Source organism: Priapulus caudatus, unplaced genomic scaffold (assembly GCF_000485595.1).
Source record: "Priapulus caudatus unplaced genomic scaffold, Priapulus_caudatus-5.0.1 Scaffold55, whole genome shotgun sequence".
Lineage (NCBI taxonomy): Eukaryota > Metazoa > Priapulida > Priapulimorpha > Priapulimorphida > Priapulidae > Priapulus > Priapulus caudatus.
In genome coordinates, this window is record NW_014577116.1 from 30,514 (window position 1) to 44,346 (window position 13,833).

At 39.1% G+C, this 13,833-nt stretch overlaps 1 protein-coding gene across 1 annotated transcript; it reads left to right on the plus strand.

Annotated features, from left to right (window-relative positions):
* Positions 1–350: 350 nt before the first annotated feature.
* On the plus strand, positions 351–11,487 carry LOC106821013 (translocon-associated protein subunit alpha-like). The gene is made up of 8 exons (XM_014825645.1): positions 351–537; positions 5,096–5,232; positions 5,724–5,817; positions 8,056–8,183; positions 8,543–8,674; positions 10,311–10,390; positions 10,728–10,909; positions 11,203–11,487. Exons 1-8 carry the CDS (start codon positions 471–473, stop codon positions 11,271–11,273), a joined length of 891 nt encoding a protein of 296 aa, XP_014681131.1. The 5' UTR covers positions 351–470; the 3' UTR covers positions 11,274–11,487.
* Positions 11,488–13,833: the final 2,346 nt, after the last annotated feature.

Here is a 13,833-nt window from a genome sequence, read left to right on the forward strand (position 1 = left end):
GTATTTTTATTCGCATGAAGTTAAACTTTATTAAACGCACGACAGAATTCATATATTTTTATATACAGATAGATTTATACAGCGAGAGAAAGAGAGACAGAAGGAGCTATCAGTTGGAGATCAGTGGTTGACAGCAATACGGGACACGCCTCTCCGGAAACGCACTCCGATTTTACTAACTGGGAGTAAAATGCGGACGGATTCAGTCATGTTTGTGTCTTTTTTATGTTTTAATGTTATAGTAGATATTTTTATTATTAAATATTACTATTTGTGTTTTTCTGGATGTTTTTATATGCTATCTATATTATTTAGTGTTAGAAACAAAACTCTATCCTTACGATGCTTCGCTCTGTCTGCTCCATATTGGCTGGTTGGCTGTCGTTAGCGAGGTTTTTCTTTACCGGTGGATAAAATCTTTCAACATCTCTGAAACTTAAGGACGTTTACCTGCAAAGACGTAACACGAGATGAATAACAAATTGCTTCTCATATTTCTCTTAGTTTTACCAGCAGTGCTTATTGTGATAACAGATGGTGAGTTTGTAAACTGACCCATACGTATTGCTATGTAGAGTAACGATCACTGTTTACGTGTAGCTTCGCTTACGTGGCAAGTATTTCGTGGACAATTTTGTACTTTCTTTACAACATTATTATAGTCAGGAGCTTAAATCAAAGTAATTATTCGAAAAAAATTGTTTTTTTGCCAAGAACTAGAATTAAGTAATGCAAAACGTATTCAATAAATAGTTGGAAATTCGTTTAGACACGTACATGATACGTCTGTACTGTAGACAATGTAGAGCCTACTGTTTGTGACGTGTGGTTAGGCTAAGTTGGACGGCTCGATACCATACAGATAGAGATAGAATAAATTTGTAGTTTGCTCGTAGTATATTTTGCAAGACCACAGCTTGACTTATCGTCAGAGCGTCAGAACAGAAATGGTAAATTTGTAATGTTTGTTAATGTTATCTCTTGTTCTTGTGATGTATTCTAGCAGACCAATTAAGTCATTGTTGTTCATAGACCGAATAATTCTGTCCCATATAACCTTTTTTATATTTTGGTGAGGATTATATTGGGACAGAACGGGGTTCATTGAAATTTCGTGAGATCGCATGCAAAATGCATGCGCTGCGAATGCGGCCCGTACGCCGCTATTGGCGTGAAAAAAACCTTGCCGTTCCCTTCTGCATAACTTCACCTTGCTACAGATATGTGTATACATTCACTTCAATCGTTATTCACTTCTTAAAAGATTGTTTTTCAGAAACCTGCTTCATTCAACTTTCGTAAATAACATTCGTCATTTACAAACAATCAGACCAATCAGAGCGAGGCTATCAGCCCTCCTGCAGCGCCACAGATACAAGCGAGAACCAGGCTATTGCAACACTCGCTCTGATTGGTCTGATTGTTTGTAAATGGCCAATGTTATTTACGAAAGTGGAATGAAGCGGGTTTCTGAAAAACAATCTTTTAAGAAGTGAATAACGATTGAAGTGAATGTATACACATATCTGTAGCAAGGTGAAGTCATGTAGAAGGGAACGGTAGGGTTTTTTTCGCGCCAATAGCGGCGTATGGGGCGCATTCGCAGCGCATGCATTTTGCATGCGATCTCACGAAATTTCAATGAACCCCGTTCTGTCCCAATAACCAACACCAAAATATAAAAAAGGTTATATGCAGGCTTTCATTTTTAAGGGGCGCGATCGCGCTCGCGCTCCACCGCGCACCATAAATTGTGCCATGGTGCGCGCATCATCGCGCCTCATAAAAGTGGTTGAAATCGCGCACCAAAAGTCTGTGTATCGATCGATCGTGTACATCAAAAGCCGCCGCGTCACGCGTGGCCTTGAGGCTAGTTTTCCCTGTCCATAGAGTTGTCAATGTTGCAATGGATCGCGAGCCCTGAGTATCTATTCTAGCCCAACTCTAGTTTCAGTAGCCAATGAGAATGCAACTTTCATACACCCTTCGCAGGGCTCAATTTTAACAGTCGTCCGGTCGTCCGTGACGACTGGATTTTCTCTCGGGCAACTACAAATTGCTTCCGTGGTTGTCCGGTGTCCAACCTCTATAAAAATGTTATATTCATAATGCGCGCGTTCATTTTACATACGGCCAGGGTTGCACAATACGCTGCAAACGTACATGTCTAGACGCATTGTCTGGCTTGCTTGATACAAAGTATAACATTAACGTGTTTAACAACACAATGTTTCGTGTTAATTTTCAATTTTTGCTCATCTGTGACTTGACACAGTGTTAGTAATGTTAGTAATGTTAGTAGTTAATGTAAATGTTATGAAATAAATTTTATGCAACTTTTAATTACTATTATTATACGTCATTGATCCCAGCATCATTTACACATTACCAATATTTTATTATCTTCATATAATGAGTGAAACAATGCGAATGGCCATGTCTGCTGTCACTGCAATACGTACAAAATGTACATGATTAGGCCTTTTGCTTTACAGCACTGAGCATCACGTGAGCAGAGCGCATGCAGAACATGTTTAAATAATATCCGGACAACCAAAACTCTTGAGGGACAACCCTTTTGGGTCTCTTGGTTGTCCTCCGGACAACCCAAAAAAAACCTTAAAATTGAGCACTGCGCCTTCGTCGTATGGCAGACCTTTTAAGAATGGCAGACCTTTTAAATTTAAGGGTGTGATTTTTAGTGGAGCCATAGCTCCATCATGCCTCTTAAGGGTGTGATTTTTTAATGGAACTCTCCATCATGCCTCTTAAGGGTGTGATTATGGAGCGTGAAAAGTCCCCCTATGGTGTTCTAGGGGAGTCATTAGTAGTCCTCCTGTACTTTTCAAATCTGAAAGCTTGTATATGGGACAGAATTATTCGGTCTATGTTGTTCAGTGACATTGCATTAAAATCACGATTGCAATTTCTGTTCTGACAACAAAAATTACAAGTTTACAATTTCTGTTGTATAAAAATTGCCACATTTGTTTAGGTTGTTGGTCCCTAGAATAGCGTCAGATTATATAAAAAGTTATGCCGCAATTTATTGGTTTAACACACATAGATAGAGCAAGAGATAATTACTGCTATTTGTTATTATTACAAACTACAAATTTATAGCAGTGGCAGTGATAGTCAGCAGGGTGAAAAACTGATAATTGGAGGCACTGGTCCAGCAGGACCAGTACCTCTGAGGAAGTACTGGTCCTGGTCAGTAGGCACTGGTCCAGGATTTCTGTCATAGCAAAGGGAATGACTCGGATATGGGGACGTTTTTATAGGGGGGGGGGATGGTGCAATTTGGTGATGTGCATTCTAAGGTATTCTTAAAAATTATATTTTTTACTCATTTCGATACACTGATGCGTAGTAAATCGGAACAAGTCCAAAGATCAATCTCAAAAATCAATCAAATCAATCAAAGATCAAAAATCAACGATCAAAAATCAACGATCAAAACATCAAAGATCAGCGGTCTCTGAAGACCGCCCATTATTCCTATAAATTATCATATTTAATTACAGGGGTCTTTTTACAAATTCAGCAATGGTGTCTACGTGCTCAGGTGTGCTTGTGTGGAGATACGTTTTATGTTTGCCTACACATTTATATAATGTACATTGTACAGTGATACAATATACATATAAAATACTTTTAACAACTTGTGTTTATCAGAGCTAAATTGTGCATGATTTTATTTCCAGATCACACACGCACGCACGCACGCACGCACACATACACGTAATGTGGAAATAAAAGCATTACAAATAAAAGGAACTTGAATTAAGAAATAATAAATATCTTCTTAGCACATATTAGTCTTTGGAAAAGAAAATAAAGTTAATCTGTCAGAGTTAGATCCATAATTAAGTTATTTAATATCTAAATTATAATATAGAGATTTCCAGGATTCCAGCAAAGTTTTGCTGTCCAAGTTTTGGAATCCAGCGATTCCAGGAAAGTTTTGCTGTTGCGCTCTCATACCAGCGGTGCCCGGCCACCTCCTACATATGTAATAATGAACATGCACCCTGGCACGCAGCTGAAAGTGAAACAATCAATAATGCACTCGCCCCTCCCCCCTACTTCAATCAGTGCCGACCAGCCAACAGGCACGTACGGAGGCTGTGCATAGCTCTAGTACTATAGCCCACGTACAGTTGCCGCAGGCCTGCCACATACGGAAACTTAAAAAAAAAATAGGAAAGGTCAATACAAATGTTTGTGTCGGCCCCTTTTTGGCGGGTCGGTCGGGTGAGGGCAAACAAACAACATTTTTATTATGGCCTCAGTTTGGTAAATTTTTTATTTCCTGTGCGGCGATTATGTAGTCGCCCCGCCGGACCAGCTGACAGGAGCAAGCAGTCGCCCGGTCGATTTTCTAATCGCCACTGGCGACTGGGCGACCGCTTGTTTCTCACGCTGGTCAGTTAGAATATTTTTCATCATGCTTTTCCTGCTCTGTCTCTGTATAACAAGTCAGTCATGTATACACCAAAATATACTTAGCCGATAGTGCCATGCTCAATTAGAGGCTTATCTAGCCTAGCCTAGTATCTATGTAACGGCAGGCACAATTTGCATATTAATACACTGTGTTATACAATATGCTTGTAGTGCTGTGCATAGTTGCAAGGATAGCGTGCACTCGTACATCATTATTTTCACAAAAATATACAAGGATTGAAATCTGTACATCATGTTGACGTAGATAATTGATGATGCTACTTGTTTCTCGTGACTCCCTGCCCATGCACTTTGATATGGTAACTTTAAATAAAGCAATGGAGATTGAGTACCAGTCTAGAACCATTTACGTTACTCAGTGAGAAACATTTTTATTTATGAAATCATTCCTTCGAGTAATACCCGCTTTGAGCATGAGTCCTAAAAAACTTACTGTCTATATGGAACTCACAAAAATTTTGTATAGCTTTCCTGTGCAAATATGAATAAAAGTGTGATATGGTGGAACGAACAATTCCACAACTATCTTATGTTGCTGTGTTTGTTGTTGGTGTATTAGTTGAGGCAAAGCCGAAAAGTTTTTTGTGTGTATTAATGAATGTTTCTAAATGTCATTGTTCTTTAGGCGGAGGTAGGTCTTCATTCGTCGCCCATGCCGATGATGCTGTCGAGGATGAGGTAGAAGGCGAGGATGATGTCACAATAGACGATGAGGGTCCAGGTGCAGGAACGCTAGAAACGGATGCTGTTGTTGCAGATAGTGTAAGTTTGGAAAAATATTTCCCAGCAAATGCATGGTAAAAAATGATATAAAAGCTATGAATAAAATGAAATAATAACAATTACCGTTGCTGCATTTCGTATCTATATAGGTGAAAATCTTGTTATGTAATTATATAACAGTGGCTATAGGCCTATCTTTATACCACGTCAGGGACATATAACTAGAAATTGATATTGTGCCGTCCTGTTACAACACCCAAATTTTGCAGATCATATGAAATTTAAGAAACTATTCATCTTTGGCCCAGCTGAGAATGTGCTTCATTTGCATTTTTGATTAAAAAAATATAGTAAAGTCAATTATTGAAAGCCTCCTATCAAATAAAACAATCCAAAACTATGGTTCTTTTCATTTTCTAACATTGATCTCAATTTATATTTATCACCTTAACTTGCATATTTCTAGCTGGTAGTGCATGGTTGCTTGGTTTCCAGGTGTAGCCATACTAGCATATAATGAACTGTTGCAGGAAGAAGAGGAAGAGGAGGAAGAAGAAAAGGCATTGCAAGCTTCACCTGATGCTCAGACAAAGATAGTTTTCAGCAAACCTGACAACTACATGGGTATGCTTTTTATAGGTGTTACAGAATGCAGAGTATTCAATCACGTTGAGCAAATAAATGTGTTTACACAAGTGCATACACATACCAGCGGTTGCTAGGTCAGCGTATGCCATTACTGTTGGACTGCCAGTCAATACCATTAACTTATAGGCTGGTCCGATGAATTTCTCAGCTTTGCTGGACCGTGGGTCCGGCGCTAGTATCGTAATCGCAAAGTACTACACCTATAGATTAGGCTAAGTACATTTTTTCATTTGAAAAGTGGCATGTTATCGAATATATTTTGGAGTAAATGATGCCATGTCTGTTGTAATACCTATCAAGTTAACAGCAGTAAATTCCGTGACATGGAGGCTGACATATTGTTTCCCCACTATGCACTGTGTAACACAAATCATTTTTGGCCAATGAAATTGGTTTTAACTCTACCCATGCATAGTTACTTTAAAGGCATAATGGGCCCATTGATTATGCAAAGTTGATGAATGCTACAGCCTACAGTAACTGGCACCTTGTGTAGTTAATAAGTACATAACCTTACACATGGTGCAAAATTAACGGGAGCCCGGAGTCAAATACTCTCTGATTTACTGTCGGACTCCCTGATTTGACATATGCAGGAGTCCGTGTGACTCCCTGAAAATTCTGCCATAGGCTAACTAGTTCGTTCTGGACAGAGCACGGCCTCGTGGAATTACCGTATTTTTCCAGCTAATGTCCAAAGAAAATTTGGCAGACATGCAACTGCATGAATCTTCAAAATAAGAACATGCGTTACTGTTTTAATATCTTTAATTTTGAACTTCAGACTGCGGACTCTCTCTTTTTGAGGGTAGGGAGTCCGTTGGACTCCCGTGTTCAATAGTTAATTTCTACCCCTGTTACATCCAAACGTGTATTAGCTTGTCCAATATCACTGCTGGTTACTAAGAAATGTCTAATTGAAATCCGAGGTCAAATAAATCGGTTGTTTACAGTTTCAAAGCGGCGCCAAAGCAGGTGTGATACAGATTATAGTGCACCGGATATTTTCGCACGCATGCTCGGACGTATGCAATGCTATCATCAGTGATTTCGATCCTTGTGGTCTGAGTGCGCATTCGTTCATGCAGTATCTCTGCGCACTGGTAGATCGTCTCCAGCTGTTAGCGTTCAGCTGCTTGAAAGCTCATGCCGCTGTATTGCGCTCAGCTGGCAAGCTAGCGATAATTGTAATGAACGTGGATTCCACATACGAAACACAGACCACCACTGGCACCTCCATTTCATCTGGCGTCCAAAACATACGGGCCGAACAAATGTTTTACGTCATCGCTTGACTCCTGGATGACATTTACGGCACGTAAATGATACGTTGATAAATATCAACAACCGATTTCAAGTCTTGTTTGTAATGTAACCAGCAGTGGTATTGGACAAGTTAATACGCGTTTGGCTGTAAGGTTATGTACTTATTAACTACATAAGGTGCCAGTTACTGTAGCATTCGTCAACATTGCATAATCAATGGGCCTATTATGCCTTTAAGTAAGACTATCAGGATGACTCTGATTCTGAGGGAGTCAATAGAATAAAGCTGAAGTGAACCAGGTTACAAAATGAAAATGTAATATCTGCAAAATGGCACTTGATGTTATATTGGGATAAATCATTGTAGAATGCATGCCAAGAATCAACCAGAGCGCACCAATTAACCAACCAGCTTTAACAACCGAATCATTATATTTATAGCTACTAAAATATGGCAACATGCTAATATACTCAATTGATTTACCCATAAGGTGCATTTTTCACATGCTGGAAATATTTTCGGTCTGGCAAAAAGTCTTCTGGTCCTGTAAAAATACAACTACAGGATGGAATGTTCTGTAAAAATGAAATCTATTGGTGACCCCTGGCACATTGGCATTTGGCAATTAAATTATACATATTTTAGTTTTAGGGTTAATTGAGATTTATTCATGATAATGATCAATGCAAATTTTTCTTATAAAAAATTAATTAGACAGCAAACGGCCTTAAATATGTGTGTGTGAGTGTGAATTTGTTTGTTAGCTTGTCAACTCCTGTTGCATCTGTTGCCACTTGCTGGCATGACGTCAGTTGCACTCTGAGTTTATTTTGGTTCACCACAGTGTATAACTCCTACAGAGTTGTTATCATTAGTAGTAGACAAGCAAAGCAGTATAGGTTGTCGGAGCATTATAATTAACGTTTGTTTACTTTAATTATTTGCAGAAATGCCAGCAGGAGCAATTGTGAAGTTCCTAGTGGGATTCATCAACAACGGTGAAAAGGATTTTATTGTAGACAGCATCGATGCAGCCTTCCGATACCCACAAGACTACAGCTTTTACATCCAAAATGTAAGCAATTAATTTACTTAATGCGAGTCATGAAGAAGTGTTCGGTAAGGAAATATATCAGGTTTATTGCTGGAATAAGTTGCCGATTGTCTAAGTCATTTGTTACTGTATTTATGCTGCCAGTTTATCCCCTTGCTACTGTTTAATTGTATAATTGCAATAAGTAAATGTTCAACTTGTCATTACCTTCAGCTAAAAAAAAATTGTATGCTGCATCATAAATATTGAATTGTAAAACACAACTGCTACTTGGTATATTTGTCTGCATATACACCTATAGAGAGCAATGAAGTGACTAGGAAATTATAGGAAAGCGTGTTTTCGATAGTAACTAACATATATATGGTTTTTTCTCCTAGTTTACTGCGGCCTATTATGGACGATTGGTAGAATCCAAGAAGCAAGCAACATTTGACTACAGCTTTATGCCTAGTGAGAACTTCAATGCAAGACCCTTTGGTCTGACTATTAACCTTAACTATAGAGATGTTGTAAGTAACCATATAAAATCATTAGTTTAGTATAATTGTTGCAACAAGTGCGATGAGAAATTTGTTTGGTAGGATTACAAACAAACCAAGTTGCATGATTCACAGTAATAAGGTGATAGATACCATATGCTGAATTTGTTTTTCTGGCACTTTCTGAAAAACCTATCATTTCGTATTGTGAAGTTATAGGAAAATCAAAGTGCCGATATCAATGTGATTCAACTCCAGGTGCAGCTGCCTCTGCTGTAGCTTCTGTACCAGTCGTAGAAACAGACAGTCTATACACAGCCGAGCATGAATGAAAGGGCTTTTGTAGGGATATTGGGCAAAACTGTTGTTATGTCTTGGAATATGTTCAACAGTACACACAACTAGTCACTGAAGCATACGTATCTAGTGATCACATCCTTGCAGAAAGATATATTAGATAAAGGGTCATACCTTTATGAGGCTGACTGCTGACGTGTGTTTAAAACCGTATTGTTAGCTCATCTGACATAGTCAGATGCAGCTTGTAGAATCGCATGATTGTCCGTGCGTGCGTCCGTCCGTCAACAGTTGGGCACAAGTCTAAACGGCTAGACGTACAGATTCGAAAGTCGGGACGTAGGGGGGTAATCCGAAAACGAGTTGGGATGTCGAAGCTGGGGGTCAAAGGTCAAGAGGTGTAAAAGAAGGAACATTCTTTCCTTAACTTAAGGTATAGGGAGGAAATGCAGAATTGCGGCACAAATCTAAACGGCTCGACCTGGGCTCGTGATAGTCGGTGTATAGCATCATGGTAGGAAAAGCCATCACTGTGCCGAAATTGGAGGTCACAGGTCAAAGGTCAATGGGCACAGGGCAGATTTTGACGGAGCGATTGAAAAACTTTTTTGTTTCAGCACTGACCTCTCATTTTTATAACTTTATTGAAAGCACCATGAAATGTGCTTTCCACTGACATGCGAAGAGTAAGTGTCTGATAACCTTTTGACCCTCAAGAGAAAATTTTTTTAATAGGGTTAGGGTTAAGGTCACAATGCACCATAAAACAGGAGTTTCACGCACGCGATTTGTATCAACCAATGGGATTTGGGAAGTGAGCAGAATGCAGAAGGTTGCTGAAATGATGTGTACGCAACTGTGTATCTGCATATCTGCGCCTAACAAAGGTGTCACTACGCACGACTTAAATGTTACGTTTATAGCCGTAGCAACAAACCTCAGATGAGCCCAGACGCTCTGCGGCTCTTGTTTTGTGAATGCAATTCCTTATATGTAGGGAGTTCCATAACTATTTTAATAGTGTATAAAAATGTAACCCTTATTCTCTAATAAGAAGCTGCAATTTGGTATGGCAAAGCTACCTTGCCTGGTATGTGTGCAGTTGACCTATGATTTTCAAAACATAAACAATGAGTAGCAATTTTAATTCTAAAGCAACAAATTCTCAACTTGCCTAAGTGAAAACAGTTCTTTAATATATTATGTGTTGTTAGCTGAGTGCTATGACTCTGTGGCACTTGTTTTGCATGCAAGTTTAGTCCTGGTGTAGGTATGCAATTTGCTCGTTACAGAGTGCATGTATGCATCGTGCAATCATTTTGCTGCGTGTGTTTATCCTTTTAATGCAGAAGCTACCTATTTATTGCAGGAGGGTTCTTTGTACCAAGATGCTCTGTTTAACGAAACCATCAGCATAATCGAAGTTGATGAAGGTCTTGATGGTGAAACGTGAGTGAATTCTTGGTCACCGGAAATGAGCTTTATAACATAAATTTATGTACTTTCCATGATTTTTTTTAATGGGCATAGGGATGTAATAATTTGCTTGTGTCATTCCCATACTCTAGGATTTATCGCATGAAGATGTGTAGTGCTGTCTTGATGAAACAGTGGTGCCAACTTTATCAGGGCCTCATATAAGTGGTCGCATCGCTTAAAAAAACATGACTGAAAATCTCTATACACATGTTAACCGCCTAATAGTGGCATTTTCACTGTTTCCGGCCCGTCCCGATAATGCCGCGACCACCGTACCAAATGAAGGTAATATTTTTGTCTTGCATAGGTTCTTCCTGTACGTGTTTCTGGCTGCCGTGGCTGTATTGCTACTAGTTGCTGGACAGCAGTTCCTAGCATCATTCACAAAGAAGAGGGGACAGCGTACCAAAGCACCAGTTGAGATGGGGACATCAAACCATAATGATGTGGATTACGACTGGATACCTAAGCAAACACTTGATGACATGAGTGCGTCAATACTACCAATAGATCGTTTGGATGGTGTAAATTTAGTGTTGTCTGGTTAACATTTAAAAAGTAAAAGCAGAATGGTTTAAGTGCTTGGAATAGTGTAACATGCTGTTTTTGACAAATTGGTAACAGCTACACTACTTGTCGTTATGGCAGATATGCTAATGTTCGTTTAAGGTTTGTGGTTCCATTGTTTTTTTCTGAAGGTAATTTAATAATTGTATTGCTAATATTAACGTTTTCTGTATGTTAAAAAATTTTAGTTTGAGATATTACAATTATTCTTGCAGAGAAATCTCCCAGAAGGACACCCAGGCAGTCACCACGACAAAGGCGCACGAAAGGAAGTTCAGAGGACTAGTGAAACTACTAGGTGCAACACCATGGACACACGCGAAAAGCATGCAATGATACATCCTGATATACACTGCCCATCACACCACCACCATTGCCATCATCGTCATCATACGAATGCTCTACAAATGGTTCCTTTCAATAAGAATGCGTGAATAAGTATCATTTTGAGAATGGAAAAGTTTGGAGAACATTCTCTAATGAGGTGATGGTTTTCGAAATTAGATAAGGCCAAAACAAAATATAGGTGTGGTTATGGTTTCCTGACCAACCCTATTTATTCCCAGCGACCCTAAACATTTTATTTTAAATTTTCTTTAAAGTAAAAAAAAAATTTTTTAATTAAAAAAAATATGAATTGCAGTTCCTGCTTCGAAAGGCACAACGCACATCCTTCGGACATGGTTCGTAAATAAAATATTTCAAGAAAATAAAATGTTTTCCCTACCTACCTACCCTATTTTTTTCGGCATGTATCGGTAACCACACATATATTTTGTTTTGGCCTAACTACCATTTGTTTGGTTTTCTGTATGCTGGCTATATGTCTACATACGTACATACATCCTGGCTCTCGACAAGTGATCTCCTGACATAGTTTTAGGTACGTTATCGTTGCCGTTATGTTGTCAAGCAACATTTAAACTATTTATACACGAGACACTCCTGACGAGATGTGCATGAGTTTACCTGTTGGAAAGCTGGAATCGGAACTGTATGTAACAGTTGCTGTTACCAGCTTGCCCAGAGTAGGTGATATAGATTGCCAATATAGTATTCACCAGTCAGTCGTCGTATGTTGAGCCCACCGACTGCATTTGTTTTGAGAATGAATGTGGATGTGCTGATTTCTCCCAACTTTTTTTGGGACGTGGTCTTTTATTAGACGACAAGAGTGTCGGGTGGCCGACGAGTGTTTGTGTTGCAACCATCTGTTGTATGATCGTCGAAGCATTGGTGTAGGCTTGTTAGTTTTGGAAAGGTTGTTTGTCTCGTGTTGTAAACACGTCACTGGTATATTTCACACAATGTTAATTAAAGGAAGTGACTAGGACTAAACTTCTGAGTCTTGTAGTTCTTCCCGTCACAAGTTGTAGTCACGAAAATCTCTCGAAGTACTATTTCTATTAGCAAATTACCTCATTGGGTGCAATCGGGTGTGTCCATCGAGCTGCCACTGTTTTTTATTCTGTTGAAAGTTTCTAAATGAGATTTGTTGGTAAGGGTGTTTGTGTCCTTGAAGCTATACACAATCGTGTCTCTCTAATTCTGGAAGTGTGGTGCTAGGCAAGCTGAAAGTGTCAGTTTGAGGTTTGTTCTTTGCCCCTCACGGCTTTGTCTGATCATCTGCACACAGAAAGTGAAATTAGTCAGCACATAGATCTGTATCATACAATGCGAAGGGTACTTTGGAACGTGTGTAAAAGGTGAAAATCGGGTGCAACTCTTGCCTGAAATAGGAAGTACCATTTGTCTTGGAGAACAAGGTGGTGTATAGGGCATTGGAGGGAAAAAGTTTGCGTGGTGGTGTTTTTTAGGTATACGTTTATCTTGTCCAGAACCAAACCGCTACACGATTACAGCTACTTATGCCTTGTGTGATCGTCTGTACATTCCAACTGGCATATCAACATGTACATCTGTTGTGCTGGTAACTGCTAAACATTTATCCAATAATTTTGGAGTAGCTTATCTAAGACAAGGTGCTATTAGTTGTAATTGTGCTTGGTCATGTAGCGACTTCCGATGGAGACTTTTTATTGAAAAAAATGTCTTAGTTTCGTGTTATTGGGCTGGGCAAGGTGAATGTAGATAATGTATATTTAACATGTTGAGGGGTATCATTTTCTAAAATAAAAATGGTCGAAGTTACAAAAAATGTTGTATTATACTACACCGAATACATCCGAGAGAAATTACGACTGTTGCATCTTTAAATGAAACATACAACCTTGGTTGTAAACCGTTTACACTTGCCACTGATTGTACTGAAGTAAACTTATTGTACATCGTCAAGATGAGCTATTGCCATGGGTCGTCGTCCGTCCGTCCTTCCGTCAACATTTGGCTACGATCAACGATAACTCGAGAACCGTTTGCCCCACATGTTTGAAATTGGGTATAGTTGTTACTGCTATGGGAGAGGTATGAACGTCCTATTTTGGAGCACGCGAGTCGACGTAGTTTCGAGCCACGTCAATTTTTTTGGCAAAAATGGAAATTGCCATTAGTCAGTTCAGGTTCAATGGATTTTGCTCATTTTTGGTATGCGAATGAATAAGGGCTGGTCTCAAAACGTATTACAGGGTTTTGGTATTTAAAAAAAATTTATGCAAATTAGGTAGGTTTTGGCAATTATATAGCATATTATATAGACACGCAGTTAACAGTCTGTGGTGTCACACTCGTCTGGTTCGTTTTACAAGATTTCATTGACAATATCTTTAATGCAAAATTGGTATTTCCTCTCCAACCTGCCGATAAAACGTCTATATTAGAGTAAATTTTTTCAAAACATGTCGGAACGCAGCATAACCTATTTATTTCGAACGCCATCGCTAAGAAAC